Genomic DNA, 19,442 nt, shown 5'->3' on the forward strand with positions numbered 1-19,442 from the left:
CTAATTATTGTAATAAAGACCTCAAATTACAGAGAAAATGCTAGATACTTAACCCTGCAGTAGACGCACCCGGACTGTAAGTCCGGCCAATATGTTATGCACCCATAACTTTTATTTATTAGACAGCACTCAGTCTAGCTTTTAAAATATCTGTTAGAATTGTTTCAGTGTGCATTACTCTCGAAGGACACAGTTCAGCGTTCAGTCGTATGAGATATAATCATTTTCATAGTGTGAGTCAGACGCGTCTACTAAAGTTATATTTATTTGTATACGAAGAATTTCAAAAATCAGGTAAAATAATTAAATATTTTATAATACTTGCCTCAAAACTAATATTATTTTTTTGTACAAAAGATGTGTCATTATGAAAGAGAACAGAACCGCCTTCGAAAGCTCATGGAAGAAGTTCAAACTGACGCAGAGTTAGAAAGTGAGGTCGAGGAATCAGAAAGTGAGGATGATTTCATTGAAGAACGATCTGAAGATTTAGACAGCGAACAGGAATTGGGTGGAATGGAGTACGAAGAGACATGTGAAATTATTGACGACAATGAAATTTTTTTTGTCGGTAAAGATAAAGTTACAAAGTGGAAAAAACATTGTGCGCATAAAATCAAGAAAATAAAAACCCGAAGTGAAATTTTAATAACAGTTTTACCGGGAGTAACTCGTAATCTTCAACATTTAAAATCTCCTGTTGATATATGAAATACATTTTTTACAAATGAAATTCCCAATACTATAGTTCTGTATACAAATCAGAAGATAGAAGCAGTGTCTACTAACTTTGTTCGTAAGAGGGACCACAAACCAACCAATACTGCAGAAATTAAAGCATTACTTGGCCTACTTTACCTTGCAGGTGTTCGTAAAGCAAATCGTCTCAACAATGAAGATCTCTGGATGACCGACGGCACAGGAATTGAAGCATTTCATTTAACTATAAGTATAAGCAGATTTATATTTCTAATGCCTTACCTTCGATTTGATGATCTAAATACTCAGCGCAAACAATTAGACAAATTAGCGCCTATCAGAGACATATTTGACCAGTTCATTTATAGCTGCAAAACATATTATGGTCATTCTGAGTATGTCACGGTGGACGAAAAATGAAAAGGATTTAGAGGTCGATGTACATTTCGACAGTAGATACCGTCTAAACCAAATAAGTATGGTATTAAAATTTTTGCACTATGTGATGCTAAAATGTTCTACACAAGTAATATGAAAGTTTACGTAGACATTTAATCGGATGGTTCATACAAAACAGATAATACTGCCAAATCTATTGTAGGACGTTTGTGTTTGTGTTTGTGAACAACTGACAACTGGTTTACCAGTTTACCTATTGCTATGAGTCTCAAGTCACATAAGCTTAGTTTTTTAGGCACGATACGCAAAAATAAATCGAAATTACTCCCAGAGTTCATACAAGGTAAGAGACCAGTTGGATCCAGTATGTTTGCCTTTAGACCAGATTGTACATTGGTGTCTGTTATACCGAAAAAAAAAAATAAGAATGTTTTGCTTATATCTTCTTTACACCATGACGATGATATGAATTCAGTTAGTAATAAGCCAGAAATTATAGAGTGGTATAATTCAACAAAGTGCGGAGTGAACGTTGTGGACCAGTATTGTGCTCAATATAATGTTGCCAGAAATACAAGAAGATGGCCACTCGTGATATTTTATAGTATGCTGAATGTTGCAGGGATAAATATCATTATAATATATTCTGCAAATAATCGAAGTTTAAAAATTAAACGTAGAAATTTCCTTTTATAACTTTTCCAGTCATTAGTATATGACCAACAGAAAGTACGTGCGACTTTGCCAAATCTTCCGAAAACTCTAAAAGTGAGACTACAAAAACTTTGCGGTACAGAAGAAGAAGTTGTTCCGGGACAACCGACAGCTAACAAAAGGGGACGTTGCAGTATTTGTAATTCTAAGAAAAATCGACCAACAAAATATTTTTGTATTTTCTGCTAAAAGTATCTGTGCTTAGAACATGCCAATATTATTTGTAATAATTGTTCCCAAGAAAAGTAGGTTATACGAAATATTTTTACCTATACGTGTTTTCATTAATTTTTGCATTATTTTTGTAAATCACATGTATAAGTTTAAGTTTTTTTTATAACTTTAGTAATATAAAACGGTTTTACAACTAGCGGTAGTAGTTTTTTGTTTTTGGACTCTTAGTCCGGGCGCGTCTACTAAAGTTATCAAATTAGACGCGTCTACTGCAGGTTTTGAAGCTATTTTCTTGTGGCATTTTAAAGTAATTACTATTTAAATGGGAATAAGCCAGAATGAAAGATTAAGGTACGTTTATTGACGTTTCAATTTCCACTTCGGAAATCGTTCTCAAAATACAAACATTTTTGTAGTGTAGTGTAGAGTTATTTTTGACAATGTATATACAAACAAAAATAATTAGTCAGATCTAGACATGGACTATAATAAAGAATAGAAATTGTAGTTTTTAATACAATAAATTACGAAGAGTATATTTTAAAATTTTCTTACTAAGTATTGGTATAATATCATCAATTAGGTCAATTAAACTCGATAAAGGAGAATCTAAAATATAATAGGGCAATTAATGTTTGAAAAAAGATTTTCGTGTTCTGTAGCTGTAAGAATAAATCAATTGTTACGAAAAAATTACAGATTTGTTAATATACAACTTTACTGCTTTTCGAAACATCAATACCATTAGCAACCAAAATAATGACTAAAAATAAAGCTTTGATTGTCATCGTAATTTTTGTTTATGTGATGTTTTATTCTCTTAATAATATTGATACAAAGTGAACATGATCTATATGTATTGTACACCCATAATAATCTGATTTACATGGCAGTGATATAATTGCTATAATCCCAAAATTATTTCCGTGTATAAAAATAAAATTTAAAATTTATGTCAAGCTTTTAAACCTCGTAGAGCAGCGTACTAGGTAAACATTGGAACACAGGTTAAATATTGATAAGGTGATTAAATGTTTATACATTTTGTTATTACAGGATAATATATATATATATATATATATATATATATATATATATATATATATAAATGTGCACTCGTAAGTGAATGGGATATTTTCGGTCAATTTGGAGATAAAAGACAAGAGTTGTGCTACTTTATCTATTTATTGAAGACGTTTCGCCCAATATTCATTGGGCATCATCAGTTCATCTAAAAGAGTATTATAAGCGATCCATCTATATGAAAAACAATTAAGTAAATAAATAAATATAAGGTTGAATGCTCGAATAAATGAACTTTGATCAGATAAAAGGCATATATCGAGCACAGTTTAATTTAATCTTGCCCAAGTACTTTCGATCCCTAGATCATCTTCAGGGGTATTTCGTCAATTGTGGCCTATCCGGCAAGAACAAGATGTCATAAACATATAAATGTACATTACACTACACTACAAATGGACAAACAAACACTTTAAAATTATTTAAGAAAGGCTACATTACTTGCAGAAGCCGGAGACAGAATCGTTACTTGCCGAAGCCGGAGACAGAATGATTCTGTCTCCGGCTTCTGCAAGTAATGTAGCCTTTCTTAAATAATTTTAAAGTGTTTGTTTGTCCATTTGTAGTGTAGTGTAATGTACATTTATATGTTTATGACATCTTGTTCTTGCCGGATAGGCCACAATTGACGAAATGCCCCTGAAGATGATCTAGGGATCGAAAGTACTTGGGCAAGATTAAATTAAACTGTGCTCGATATATGCCTTTAATCTGATCAAAGTTTAATTAAGTAAATTATCTTACCTTTAAAAGATCTGTAGCATTAAGATGTTATTATTGTGAAGAAACATCAAAAAATTAATCTATTAAATAAATCAACAAAAACACAGAAACACACAACGCCGGAAGATTCTCAATTAAAGTAATTTTATATTAATTTTTTAATTTAACTTTTGAAAACATTGATTTATTCTAAAATCTATCAAAAAATGTAATTGTCAATTTTGAAATGTTATATTAACAAAGGCAAGGAGTTAAAACACACCAGTAAAAGATGACAAACTAAATTTTTACTATCTGTACCTAAATTTTAAAGAATTTTAAAATGTATTTTGTCCACTATTTTATATTTTATATGTGTGTTAATAATGTTGAGTGGCTATGCTTTTATAAATAATCTCAACGACTAGTAAGTTGCACTGAAGCTTTGTGATATTTTATAAATATTTATATTTTTTTTCTTATTACAGAAAAAGGAATAAAACCATTCCGAAAGCTAGACAAAAAGTCATAAGAGTGTTTCATTAACATCCCGGCCAATTTTCTGACTGCAGCCCTAATAAACTGTGTTGTTTGTTTATATTGACAGTCACTAATATCCAGTAATTCTTGTATATATATATATATATATATATATATTTTCTCCCAGCGTATGAAGTGAGCCACATATCAAAAGAAACTGCGGTTGAAGTGAGGTCCTGTACAAAGTGAGGTCCAGTATATGGACCTCACTTGGTCAATCAATGTAAGACTTTTTCGTAGACATGTACTGATGGCAAAAACTGTTTTTTTACAAAAAAAAGTGGGACCTCATTTTGTATGGTCCACATCAATTTTTAGTTCAGACATTTTCCGCATAGAGGCGCTGACTTTGGCGTATATTTTCTAACCATGTATATTCTATGCCCTGTTGAATAACATACGATACACATAGTGAGGACCATACAACTGGCAACATCTGTTCAACCTATTTTAAAACAGTGGACCGTCGAATAAATTCAAATAGTACAAAAATGTATAATACTTTTTGAGAGCGTAGGCGCAAAATTTCGGTCGAATTATTTTTAACCGCATTTATTTTTTTCGAATCGTGAGAAAACTAATAAGTAGATATTTTAAAAAAATTTAAACTCAGAATAAAAGACTACAGTATTGCCGAGGGCAGAAAGTCCCTTATAATAAACAAAAAGTTTCTTTTGAATGATACATTTAAAATAAAAAATCAGACTAAATTTTTTTTCACCTCTGTGACTTATTAAAATAAATATTATAGAAGTTCTCAGGGACTTTCGATCATAGATAATACAGTAATATTTCATTCTGCGTTTAAATTTTTCAAAAATACTTAATAGTTTCCTCAGGATTCGAAAAAAATGAACGCATTTAAAAACATTTCGAGCGAAATTTTGCGCCTGTGTTCTCAGAAAGGCTTAAAATAATATACATTCTTGTAATCGGTATTTCAAAAGCTTTTAAATAAGGTGTCACATGATGTACTTTCCTATTTAGAAAATCAAAGTTATGCCTGTCACCTGCAATTTTCTTTTATAGAAACCTTTACAAAATTTGCAAGGTAAATAGGATGATATTGTTGCTGGTTCTAGTTCTCCCAATAAAGGTTTTCGCACAGGGACAACACGATCATTGGTACAACTTTTTAGAAAATTTCCCTTGCTTCTGAGTTTATTAAAAAGTATTTTTCTTTTTTTATTACCAACTGAACATGACAAAATTTCTTGAACTTCAATCTCGGCTTCATGATGTCTGGTAATATGTCGAGAAAATTTAAGAACATATTTATTACATAATCTTTTTTCTTTTGATCTCATTACCTATACAAATGGTAAAAACAGAAAATGTTTTTGATAAATAATAAACATTAAGCATTTCAGAAACTTTAAAGTATTTATGCAAAAAGTTAATTGTATTGTACAGGGTGAGTCAAATTAGATGCAAAGTATGGGGATCTCGTAAACGGTAAAACATAGGGAGAAGGGTAAACTGGGGCAAAGTTGCGTAATCAAAAGCGCAATAATTTGACACTAAAAAATCAAGGATATCTTAAGCCGTTTTGAAAAAATTCGCAAAAAACCAAAATTTTGCAATTCGGTTTTTATTTATTTTTGGAGTTATTAACAGACTAAGAACAAAACACTTTTTCATTGTCGCTTCTAATGCTCTATTAAACCGTTATAAAAATTTTTATATCCGACGTTTCGTCTTTTTGGAACCATCATCAACTTCATTTTTTCCCATAGTACTAAATTCAGTTTTCTGCAGATTTGATATTATCAACAATATATATACAACATAGGTTGTATAATGCTTTTTTTCTGAGATACAGGGTCATAAAGTATAAATATTTTTTTAGTTTTTTGCATATATCTCAAAAATGGTATCTACAATTGACCAATTTTACAATTATTAAAGCGGCATCCAAACTTGTCTAAAATACAAATAAACTCATCTTATTATCAATCAGTGGTGTACATTGGGGTTACTAGTTGCACAATTTTAAATAGAACTTCTACGCCACTGCATATTTGGCAACATTTCTAAATTTTATTAAATTCTCAATCAATTTTACATAAAAAATGCCTGTTGTAAAAATGTCGTATCTCTTTTAGTTTTTGAGAAAAACAGCAGTTAATCGTTCTTTGCAGATATTTTTTTAAATGTAAAAATTTATCTTTTTTAATATTTGCTGTTGGTAAAAGTTCATAGTAAAAATAATATTAAAAATATTAAATTTTGTACAAAATGTTATTATTCATCAATAAGAATATTATGATTTTTACTATTAACTTCTATGAACAGCCAATATTAAAACGATAAATTTTAGCATTAAAAAAAACACTGCAAAGAATGATTAACTGGTGTTTTTCTCAAAAACTAAAAAGATACGATATTTAAACAACAGGAACTTTTCATGGAGATTTATAGAAATGTTGCCAAATATGCAGTGACCTAGGAGTTCTATTTAAAATAGTGCAACTATTAACCTCAGTGCACGTCACTGATTGATAATGTTATGAGTTTATTTATGTTTTCGATAAGTTTGAATGGCCCTTTAATAACTGTAAAATTAGAAGTCAATTGTAAATACTATTTTTGAGATATTTGCGAAAAACTAAAAAATGATTTATATGTTATCACCCCGTATCTCAGAAACAAAGCATTATACGACCTTTGTTTATATGAAATTTTTTTCACTAAATGAGGTCTAGTGTAAAATCATACTTCAAAAAAACAGACTCATCCTGTGTATTATTTTTCCATTTAATTTCACTGAAGATGGTTTTATGAAGTCGAAACGTTGTCTAACAATAAAGTTGATGATGGTTTCAAAAAGACGAAAGGTCGAATATAAAATTTTTTATAACGGTTTAATACAGCATTAAAAGCGACAATGAAAAAGTGTACAAAAGCAAATGCAGACAACCCCTATTCCCTATTTAAAAATAAGAGGAGAGGGAAGTGGAACGGTGGGGTTTCGTTATTTCCTTAAAATATAATAAATACTGCCAAATATCGAAGTGGACTGTTTTCCTTGGCCCACATTGTAACACATAATATTGCAATATAAATTTCGCATTCCTGAACTATCACTGTATCCTCCATTTTGATTATTATTTTTCTCAACTAATGCCATTTTCAAAATTCTTGATTTCCTATCCATCTTTAATGTAAATTATTGAAAAATATAAAACTATTTCTTTGAGCTAGTCTCCGACAAGTCTACCGTGATTTGATGCTTAGGTACTAAAATGTTATAAAATTAACAAACAGTACGAGCAAGAACAAAGCGAAATCCTTCTTATAACTACAAGTTATACTGAAACATCTAAACAATAATTCTTACTGTGTTATACAGAAAAAGGCGGTAGAAACCACTAATCTCATATTTATCGACAACACTGTAGGGTCCTCACTTGATGAGCTGTAAGGAAATATACACGTAAAGTTGTCCTCTCTTTGTGTGCATAACTAAAAAATATATACAGTCTCACTTTAACAGCTGCGTATAATGGCCTCACTTGGGTGGCAATATACTTGAACAATACGGGACACATACACGTAATTTTTTTTTGTGTATGTTGCTCATTTTTTAATTGCTATTTACTTGTCGAGGTCACTATGAAGAGTTGAATCGATTATGTCTACGTTTTCTACCGGTCCTCACTAAGTGCGTGTATTGTCAGGACCTCACTTTGATATCTGTGCATAATTATATATATATAAATATATATCTCAGGTACAGTGGTCTGTAATAAAAATCTTTGTTTTTTCTAAGAAACTCAATATTTCGCTATTTATTTGATAGCTTTATCAGGAATAAAATGTAAAACAATTGGAACATTACAACAAAATGACATAGACACATAGATTAAAAAACACTCACAGAAATTAAAAGATTTGACAAATAAAATCATATTAAACTAATATGTAAAATATTGAATGTCAAGATTAAATTGTCTTAAGGCCCGTTTTACCACTACGTCTTATTGTACGTTTTGTCGGTCACATAAAACGTACGACAAAATGTACGTTTCGTCCAGTGTATACACACTACGTTTTTCCTACCGTTTTCTACCTCATTTCTAATTCAGAGTCTTGAGTTGTGTGAAGTTTGTTTAGTGTTTTTTTATTATGGAGGAAACACGGCTGCTTTCTTTTATTTTTTCAACTATAAAGATATTACGACTAAGGAAAAAGGGGATGAAGAGGAAAAAGACAGGATGGTCAAGAGAGTGGGCATCTAAAAAGATTTCCGCGCCAGTATTTCCACGTCTCTTTACTAAAAGAGGCGAACCAGACGACTGGAGCAATTATTTGCGAATGGACACCTCAGCATATTGTCAATTGCTAGAGTTGGTAACACCATACATATTGAAATAAGACACCTCATAAGAAAAGCCATTACACCCAATGAAAGACTCACAGCACCTCTCAGATATCTTACAACAGGACGCAGCGTCAAGGACTTGGAGTTCACAATCATAATATCCAAACCAGCGTTAAGCCAAATAATTCCTGAAACCTGTAATGCAATCTACTTGGTTTTAAAACATAACTACTTAAAAACTTTTATACAATTCAATAAATTCCCCGAGAAAATCGTGGGTGCATTGCCGCAAATCTGACATTATTAGGCTTTTTGTGGGAAAAATGAAACGAACTGCAGTGGAACTAGTCGTCAAATAAGTCAAGATCGGACGACTTGTCTGAACATGTATTTTCACGTAACGTTTTATCCTATCAGTTCTCGTAAAACTATGCTTCTCCCATCATTTCTACGATCTGACCTTGGATTTCATTTTGATTCGACAAGACGTACGTTTTGCTGTTTACATGCCACGTTTTATTGTATAGGATTTGTCCTATCCAACAAAACGTACAGTAAGACGTAGAGTGAAAACCGGCCTTTAAGCACGTTCGTTATAGTAATACAATAAAAAAAATTAAAATTACTTCAAATGTGAAAATAATAGTAAAAGTAACGCCAGAAGAATGATATTTCTTTGAGGAATTATTAAGGTTGCTTGCTATTTTGAATATTTATCAATTTTGTTCAATATATTACAATGTATGCTACTTAACTGATCAGTGTCCGTTTTATAATTTAAAGTGTTTTAAATGTACTTTTGTAGTTATCAGTCTGTGCCAAAATGTAAGCTTTTTTAGCTGTCGCTTTTGAAAACGGAGCTATAGACTCTATAGATATATTGAAAGTCAGATCGGTTACAGGTGACGTATATTCACACTGTAGTGCAGCTAAAGATTTAGAAGTTGGATCTCATCAGCTTGAAAATAAGTAGACGGAACAGAAATAGAAACGGAAGTAGATGGAACAGGAATAGAAATGGAGGTAGACGGAACACGAATAGAAACAGAAGAACGCGGGGTAGATAAATGTTCTGCTGGGAAAAAAGTCAAACAATTTTAAGTTGAGTCACTAGGAGCGGTAGATGAGGTAGATTTACTAGCCATTGTTGTCTCCGTTCGATCTGTGTCATACGATTGCAGATATTCTTCTTCTGTAAAGTGTGTGTGTGTGTGTGTGAAAGCTTGTAGATAAGCTTTTCCTGCAATTCCTGCAACGTCATGAATACTTATTGGTTTACCAAGGACTGCATTTTATGCGATATATGCGGATGAATTGTTAATAAAACTACACCGGAATTTTTGGCTTTATCAATTATGCCTATTGAAATATGCGTATCATGATCATCCATGATAATCGGTATCGGCTTTTCCTGGGTAGGTTTAGTATAAGACATTATGTGTTCCAAAAATTGCAGAAAAATAGACCATCCTGAACGATTTGCTGCTCCAATGCATCCAGGTGGACCTCCATTTGTCATGTGGTCTTTATAGTGCACACGAGGAAATACAAATATGGGTGGGATAGTTTAACCTCCTGCATTTATACAAGCTATCAATGTAACAGAGGAAAGCGTAAGAAAGGAAAAACTAAAATTGTAAACAGTACACTAAAGAAACTTGCTATTATGTCTGAGCTGCTAAACAGAAAGAAAAAGTCAACGCCAAGAGAAAAAAAACCTAAGGAACAAGTAAAAAAGGAGCTGAATAAACTTCCTACTAGTTCTTCATCCCATAGTGAAGATTCAAATATATATACACAATCAAATATCCTTTTGTGACAACTCTGATAAAATGGATTATGATAATATGCTTGAATATCATGATTTTCCTGGGTTTTAATCAGAAATTCATCTTAATATAGTAGAAGGAGACTTTATTGTGGTTAAACTCTACTCTAAAAAGTTAGTTAAACATTACGTAGCTAAAGAACTAGAAACTATTAATAATAATATTACTAGTTGTATTGTAAAATTTTATAAGAAAACGCAACAAAACTTTCATTTTATAGAAGGAAAAGAAGAACCATATCCAGTCGATTTTTAAAATATAGTGCTTAAATAACCACTGCCTCAAAGAGAGGGAGCATCAAAAATGTTTATCTCTCATATTAAATTCAACATTTGTTTTGACAATTATACCTTTTAACAATATATTTTAATATCAGTATCCTTCTCTTCTTTTTAACGAAAGTTGGCGATAACCTCTGCAAACTCTTCTCTATTTTGGGCTTTCCTTATTAAACTTTGAAAGTCTAATCCTGTCCAATCTTTGATGTTACGCAGTCAGGTCATTTGCCGTCTACCCAGGGCGCGTCTGCCTTCTATTTTTCCTTCTATAATAAGGTGAAGGAAGTTATACCTGTCGTGTCTAAATGTGTGTCCAAGATAAGACTTTTACGCTTCTTGACAATTTTTGTGAGTTCACGTTCTCTATTCATACGCCTTAAAACTTTTTCATTTCTAACGCGGTCGGTCCATGGAATTTTCAGCATACGACGAAATACCCACATCTCAAAGCTCTCTAAACGTCGTAATGAGCTGACTGTTAACGTCCAAGCTTTCACGCCGTGTAATAGTACACTATATACATAACACTTTATCATGCGGTATCGTAGGGACAAATCAAGATTACGGGTAGTGAGTAACTGTCGCATCTTTAAGAAGGTGTTTGTTGCCTGTTCTATTCTACATTTAACCTCTTATTCTTGGTCTAAGGTTTCATGTATCCAACAGCCTAGATACTTAAACTTTTTCACTTTTTCAACTAGATTGTTGTTGACTAGTATGTTTATAACTGGTGTGTGTTTTTTTGAAATTACCATTGTTTTGGTTTTTTTCACCTTAAGGCCGTATAGTTCTCCTTCTCGCACTACTGTGGTTAACAGAATTTTTAGTTCTTCATCATTGCAAGCAATCAGTACTGTATCATACGCATACCTTGTACTTCATCTAGAGCAGCAATACTCACTACGCGGCCCTCGGTGCGATTTTTCGCTGCCCTCAGACTGCTAGGCACTAAAACAAAATTTACGAGTTATAATATAATTATGTTTCTATTTATGTATTTAATCAGATTGCAGTAGTATAGAGCGGCGCCATGCATTGTACCGCATTTCGCATTGTCATCTTAACCCCCACCACAGTGGCACAGGCCGGAAATTTTAACAAAAAAGATGAGGCGGTTTTCTGATGCAGAAATTGTAATAGACTGTGTTATCACAGTTTGCAAAACTTTGTGCTCACAATTTGCTAATAATAAACAAACATTATATGAAGTTTCAAAACTTCAGCTGTCTGATTCAACGTGCATGAAACGGTCACAGAACTAAGCAGCAAATATTGCCTTTAAACTTACCGATGAACTGCAGAAAAGTAAATATTTTAGTCTTGCGCTAGACTCGTCCACTGACATAACGGCAATTACTCAACTGTTATTGTTCGTAAAGTATGTATCGACGGATTGTGTTCTTAAAGTAGATTTTTTGGGCATGATTCCTATGACTGGACAAACTCGAGGTATTGATTATTTAAACACAATAGTAAATTTTTTTAACGAGCATAGCATTGGTTGGAAACAGGTTTTTTCTGTGTGTACTGATGGTTGCCCATCAATGTTGGGGCGAAATATAGGGTTTGTTCAGCTGTTGAAAAAACACTTGGGAAATGATAATTTATTGAGTTTCCATTTCAGTTGTTTTATGAAAACACTTGTAAAGATTGTGAATGTCATAAGTTCAAATAAACTGAACCACAGAGAGTGTCAAGAATTTTTGAAAGAACTTATGTCACAATATGGGGACATTCTTTACCACACAGAAGTGAGATGGCTGAATAAGGTAAAGTTTTGGAACGTTTCTTTAGCATTCGACGTGAGATTACTCTGTTTTTGGCTACAAAGAATCAAGAGTTTCCTGAAATTCATAATTTTACTTGAAGCGTTTCTCACTGATACAATGAGCATTATTAAGGAAACATTGACCAAATTGCAAGGAGACTACAATAACATTGTAACGAAAATGATGAGTATTGTCAAATAAAGATTATTCCAGCTTTCCTTCCGTTAAAGCACTGTTTGATGAAAATCCAGATGAAAGTCAATAGATTCCTGACCTACTGAAGCTGTGACAATACCTAAAGGATGAAATGTCTGTGAGGTTTGGTGACTTCAGGAAGTTCCAAGAACCATTTTACTTGGTGGAAAATCCATGGGCAATAACAACAGCAAATGTAGCTCATCTTTTTATTTTTGGATACGAAGCTAGGGATTTAAAAATAAGTTAATTGACCTTACAGAGCTCAAAAGTATTTTTGACGAAAACAAGAAGGAAAAAGCTTACTAAGTTTTGGGAAGCAGTTGAAAATGACATATTTTCTAACATAATTAACTGTGCTCAGAAAATTTTGTGTATTTTTGCATTTACATATGTCTGTGAATCTACATTCAGTAAGCTGAAGTTCATAAAAAACAATTACAGATCTGTGCTAACTAGTTAGAACGTTGAAAACATTTTGGGAATTTAAGTTTCTTCCCAACCTGCTAACATAGATGCCATCCTAGAGAGCTGTGAAAGATTTCGCCCGTTGACTTCATAGAATTAACAAATTCAGGACTTGAAATTCCTGTAGTCAAGTAAAAGACATTTTCCTACTTTATACATACAAAACAGTCCATATAATTTATAATTATATTGTTTTTACGTAACTTGTAATAAACTTGTTATAGTCATATAATATTAAAAGTGAAACTGGAACAAACCATGAAGTGGAAATATCCAGGAGTGGCTAGTATACCTGTTGAATACAAAGCACGTGGTGTTCGTGTGTATTAAGGTATAAAAAAAATTGCTTGGGCTAGTTAGCCCAAGACTCCAGAACAGATCAGAGGTAATGTAAGTCGAAAAAACTTCACCAGCTACAGGGGGTCATGTAAGATGCCCCCATCTTCAGTTTTTAACAATCAATAAGTTAAGTCTATTGCATTTACCTTGATAAAACCATGAGGATTATATTTTAATACGGATGTCCTTCGAAAGTTTTTTTAAGTGGCCATACAATGTTTTTTAACAACTTTTTATTTAACTGATGATGGAATGATTTAATTCCGAAAAGATCTTCTTAAAATAAAAATTTAAGCTTGTAATAAGCATTTTTTTTTATACCTTAATACACACGAACACCACGTGCTTTAGTCAAATAGTTTTAAAGTTATTTCATACCACCACTTGTACTTGCGGCCATGAGGATAATTTCATTCAAACTATTAGGCTCTTAAAGAAATCCTAGTGAGGATCCCTGATCTAGAGCATGTGCAAAGATGTCCTCTGTATGTCTTAATGGATATAAGTATCCATTAAACAATATTTTATTATTATTTTAGTTGACCTTATCAACTTGTCTACCAGTCCAAAGGTAGACGTAGGTTCTGTCCCTTTGGAAAATATGACAGTATTTTAACAAATGCATCTTGATTTTAAATTGGTGCAACTTATAGATTATACAAAATTCACGATAATTCAAAACAGTCTGATAAATACGTTACACAAAAAGATTTTTTTCATGGCATTATAACAATAAAAAAATCTAAAAGTACCTAACATTTTCTGAAATGTCCAGAGGTACATGTTATTACTTAATTTTAGTTATCTGCTATAAAAGTAAAATGCACTGCAAAATTAAAATTAAGTTATAATGGACAAAAAAACTTGGTCTGTTATATTTTTATAGATTTTACTTTGAAGGAATAATTGGCTACAGCCACAACGGGTTTATTTTCTCATTTCACACAAATCCGGTCATCATCACAACGATAATTGAAATGTACATTAATTAGTCTTTATTTTGACAGATACCACAAGTAGGTATATATTTATCCAGTTTGTCCGTATTGTGCTGCATGCTTCAAATTATATACGAAAATTATGTGATGATAAACAAAGTTGTGCGGAGTAATCGGTCTAGAACAATATTTAATTACCTTATCAATCTTTAAACCAAGTGGCAATATTTAACCAGTAGGCTGCACTTCAAGAATTAAAAGCTTAAAAGTTATTTTAAATTTTATTTTTATACACGGAAATGATAGTAGTATTGATAGGATTATAGTATTAAAGACACTTCCCTGCTGATAAAGTCTCCAAGGTATATAAAGCATATAAAACATAACTTATATCAGTTTTCTTAAGATATTAAAGCAACATCTGAATAAAAATAACAATGGCAATTAAGACTTTCGTTTTATTTGTTATTTTCGCCGCTAATGGTATTGATCTTTCGAAAGGCAATAAAGGTAAATCAAATTAAATAGCCTAAACTAGAATGAGAATTAAATAGTTTTTGATTGATTTATTATTAAAGTTATAGAAAGCAGTAATTTTTGTTCAAAAAATAATTGTAGTGTTGTGTTTTAGATTCTTATTTATTGGATATAATTGACGTAGTTGATAATATTCTACCAATACTCAGTAAGTAAATTTTAAGATACAATTTTTATAATTTATAGTGTCAAATATGTCTTGTAAAGTTATTTTAATTACTTCTAGTTAGTTATTTAAGTGAAACATATGAAAACATATGAAGGGTACAGATTCATAAAAAGCTAAGTCACCAACTGTTTATTTCATACAAAACGAAGTTTAAATTTTAAAACCAGTAATTGATAAATTATTGATGGTTATCATAGACCCTGTTAATTAGATCAGTTACTTGGGTAATTAATGAGACAGATACAAAAAATTAAACTTATATTGATATTATCGTGGCTGAAAGACCTAAGGAGATGGTTCGACCGCTCGTCCGCAGAGATGTTTCGCGCAGCAGTTTCCAAAACTACAATTGCTATTTGGATCGCCAACCTTCGAAAGGAGACGGCGCAATGAGAAGATTGATATTATGCAAAATAGAACATAAGCTTTAATTGGTCAAACCACCAAAATTTATTGGCCTAAAGGGGTCAAGTACAAAAAACAACAAGTTAAAGTGACAAGTAGACAAAAGTTATTAATATGAGATAATTCTAATTCTTGGGTAGGTTATTAAAAAATTGTTATGCTTTATCACCACATAACCGTTTTAAATCTTGTAACCATTTAAATTTTTTTAGGCGAGATTTGTATCAATCCTAAAAATAATGTTGTTTAATAATAGCATTCCAAGATATTAATATTTTTTTATACCTGAATAAGAATACGGAGGAAGTAGCACAGGTCTCTTACGCTTACTTTCTTTTTTCTTCAATATTGCTGACTCATAGGACACCAGGTGATATATATTAGTCTACGATGTTTTTGATGTATTTCTTATTCTCGAATTGAACGGGAACCTTTCTTCAAATAATCTGTTTTAGTATTAAAAAAATTCGTCCATGCTCTAAGGTAGGATTAATCTATTTCCACAATGTCAAATGGCGATGGTTTTGCACGAGCACTTCTAAAAATTTTAACCTAATCTTAAAGAATCTCAGCTCGTTGTTTGGAGTTTATTAAACCCATATTTTTGTCCGGTTCTATGTAGGAATGTCCACGAATAGAAAAAATAATTTTAACATAATCAAGTCGTGTATTTTAAAAAATATAATGCAAAAACCGAAATATGGTAAAATTTTTATTTTGCCCCCCATACGAGTCGCATCTACATAAGTATGAGTTCTGCTCATTAATAGAAGTCATTGTGTTAAAATTTTAAGTACAGTTGTTTTTCTTGCTTCTTCAGGCACATTTTGAAAACATTGTTTATGACAATTACAGGTTGCACCTACCTCGTGCTCTCTCCCATTCTGCTGTGCTTTTTCCTCTTTTTTGATTAACTCTGTCTAAGCACTACTTTAGTATCATTTTTACTACTATTATTGTCGATATTCATTGTTATTTACTTTAAGTCACTTGAATAATAATGAAAAACACTTTAACCGACGAACCTAACTCAAGCTGCGCGTTTTAGATCAACGTCCATCAGCTGTTTATATAGACTTTACTTTAAATTATGATTAGCACTGTACGGGAACTAGGCGCTTTTAGGACGTGTAACAAGCTGCTGAGTACTTCTATGTTAAAATTGCTACAAGACGGCACCACTAGCTCGATTTATGAAAAATTGCAACTTGCCCCTTTTTGGGCCTGTACCCTTCATATGAAAAACTTAAGGTGGTGTTAAATGTTCACTGTGTTGTGTTTAGTATTTTAATGTACAAAATACAATTATTATATTTTAACTCGTTTTTAATTATCGCAACCAAACTTCTAAAAATTACGAGACTGATATCAGTTGTCAGACTGAATATACATTTTATTTCCATTATTTATTATAGTTCATATTTTGATACAATTATTAAAACAGTTTCTGTTTGTAGATACTTGCAATTGTCAAAATCAATTGGACGGAATATACAACATAGTGCATCAAATCTACAATGACGTAACCGAATTAAGCTGCGAAATTGATGATATAAAAAAAGACATGGACAATCTAGAACAAAAAACTTGCGGGCAACATTCTATTCTTGCCTCACTTAAAGTTGAAATTGGTGATATCAAGAAAAATCAAACAGAAACACTCAATTTGCTTAATGTACAAACTACTGTCTTACAAAATATTATAGTTAACTTAAAAGAAATCGAAGATGCAGAGAGTAAAATAGACAACCATGTTGATAAACAAACTGGAAGTATACACAACTTGTACCAAATATTATTTAATGCTCAAATTTGTTTAGAAAAGTAACTTTGGCTAATATTACTGTATTTATTTAAATTATTTGTGCTGATATTCAGTGTGAGCATGTAAATGTAACTCATATTAAAAATAAATTATTTTTAATGGCGTATAATATACGTAGTATTTTATTAAAGAGTTTAAAGTTTTAAATAAAATATATAGCAATAGTAATATTAACGAAAAAATATTTAATATTAGCAGAATACAGGATGAATCAATGGAAGCAGTCATGGTAATGTTGCCTTAAAAAAGGTAGATTGAACATATATCATAATAAGGAAACACTAAATAAATACGGTAAATCCTACCTGTCAGTTCTGTTACCACTGTAAGTTTGAAAAACTAGGATGGTCTACTTCTGTAAGCAAATCATTAAAAGTTGTGACTAATTGAACTCCCGAGAAGTCTTTTCTCTAATACTTTCCGTGATACTTCTTCTTCTTGTAGTTCCTACTACTCTCGGATGTTGGCTATCATCACAGCTATCCGTACCTTATTGGCGGCTGCTCTGAAAAGTTCTACTAAGCTGCAACTATACCACTCTCTTAGGTTTCTTAGCCAGGAAATTCTTCGTCTTCCTATGGATCACTTACCCTTGATTTCACCTTGCATTATGAGCCTTAATATATCATATTTCACACTTCTGGTAGTGTGACTTAAATATTCGAGATTTCTTGTTTTGATGTGCTTTATGACCTCACAATCCGATTGTGAGGTCATTAAGCACTCACCTCACAAGCCTTCTTAGTAGTTCTGCGTTTGTAACTCGGGTCCATGGCATTTTCAAAATCCTTCTATAGCACCAAATCTCAAATTATTCCAACTTTTTTATATTAACCACTTTAAGTGTCCAGCTTTCCATTCCATAAAACAAAGTCAGGAACACGTAGCATCTTAAGGCTCTTATCCTCAGCTCCAGAGGAAGGTCTCGATTAACAAACATTGTTTTCATTTTTATAGATGCTTGTCTTGCAATTTCGATGCGTGTCCTTATTTCTCTACCTTGGTCATTGTTTTCGTTTACTCAAATACTTTTAGTTATTCACTCTTTCTACTTGCTTTCCCTCGATATCTATCCTTCCTACTGTATGTTCCTTAGCAATAATTATGCACTTGGTTTTCTTAACGTTCATTTGTGGTCCATATTTTATGCTGACTTATTGTAATCTATTTACTAAGCGTTGCAGTGCTTTTAGACTGTCTGCAAAAAGTTCGGTGTAGTCTGCGAATCTTATGTTGTTCAAGATTTTTCAGTTTATTGATATACCCTGTTGACCCTCTGATATTCTTCTTCTTCTTAGGGTGCCTGTTCGTTCCGAACGTTGGCGATCATCCTGGCTATGATGACTTTGTTGGTTGCCTCTGATATTGCTTTCTTAAAAATAGCTGTGCTGTACATATTGAATACCAATGGAGACACCACGCAATTCTGTCTAACACCTCTTTTGATTTCTATAGTTTCTATATAGACATTTTTGCTTTGCTTTGCTTTTTGATTCCAGTACAAATTGACAATAACCTGTATATCTCGACTGTCTACATCCTTTTCTTTTAACAGTTTTACGAGTTTCTGATGTCGTACTCTATCAAAATTCTTTTGATAATCTATAAAGCAGACATAGAAATCCTGGTTCGTATCTAGTCGTCTTTCCGCGAGAACGCTAAAAGCTAACAGAATCTCTCTCGTTCCTAGTCCTCCTCTGAATCCAAACTGGGTCTTATCTATATCTTCTCCTATGTTTTTGTAAAGTCTTCCATGTATTATTTTGAGAAATATCTTAAGTGTGGGGCTTATTAAGGAAATCGTTCTGGACTGGGAGCATTCTTTCGCATGTACTGACTTTGGTAGTGTTACAAACGTAACCAACCAATCAACCAAGCAACCAATCTTCGGGTATTACTCCTGTTGTATATACTTTATCGAGCAGATCTAAAAGTATATGCAGTGTTTTTTCGTCAATGTATTCAATTAGCTCAATGAATATCTGATCTAGACCTACTGATTTTGCGGTCTTTGGATTTCTAATTGGTCTAACTGATCTAATTGGTCCTGTTTAT

At 32.1% G+C, this 19,442-nt stretch overlaps 2 protein-coding genes across 2 annotated transcripts in view; both read left to right on the forward strand.

The window, feature by feature from the left end:
• The window catches only part of Ac3 (Adenylate cyclase 3), a 399,292-nt gene that overhangs the window by 144,165 nt on the left and 235,685 nt on the right, over positions 1 to 19,442 (forward strand). The gene's annotated exons all lie outside the window — the stretch shown is intronic.
• On the forward strand, positions 14,855 to 17,490 carry LOC140441794 (uncharacterized). Its single transcript, XM_072532715.1, has 3 exons — positions 14,855 to 14,961; positions 15,083 to 15,136; positions 17,020 to 17,490. The coding sequence occupies exons 1-3, from the start codon at positions 14,889 to 14,891 to the stop codon at positions 17,388 to 17,390; spliced, it is 498 nt and encodes a 165-aa protein (XP_072388816.1). The 5' UTR covers positions 14,855 to 14,888; the 3' UTR covers positions 17,391 to 17,490.

Source organism: Diabrotica undecimpunctata, chromosome 5 (genome assembly GCF_040954645.1).
Source record: "Diabrotica undecimpunctata isolate CICGRU chromosome 5, icDiaUnde3, whole genome shotgun sequence".
In the NCBI taxonomy this organism is placed as follows: domain Eukaryota; kingdom Metazoa; phylum Arthropoda; class Insecta; order Coleoptera; family Chrysomelidae; genus Diabrotica; species Diabrotica undecimpunctata.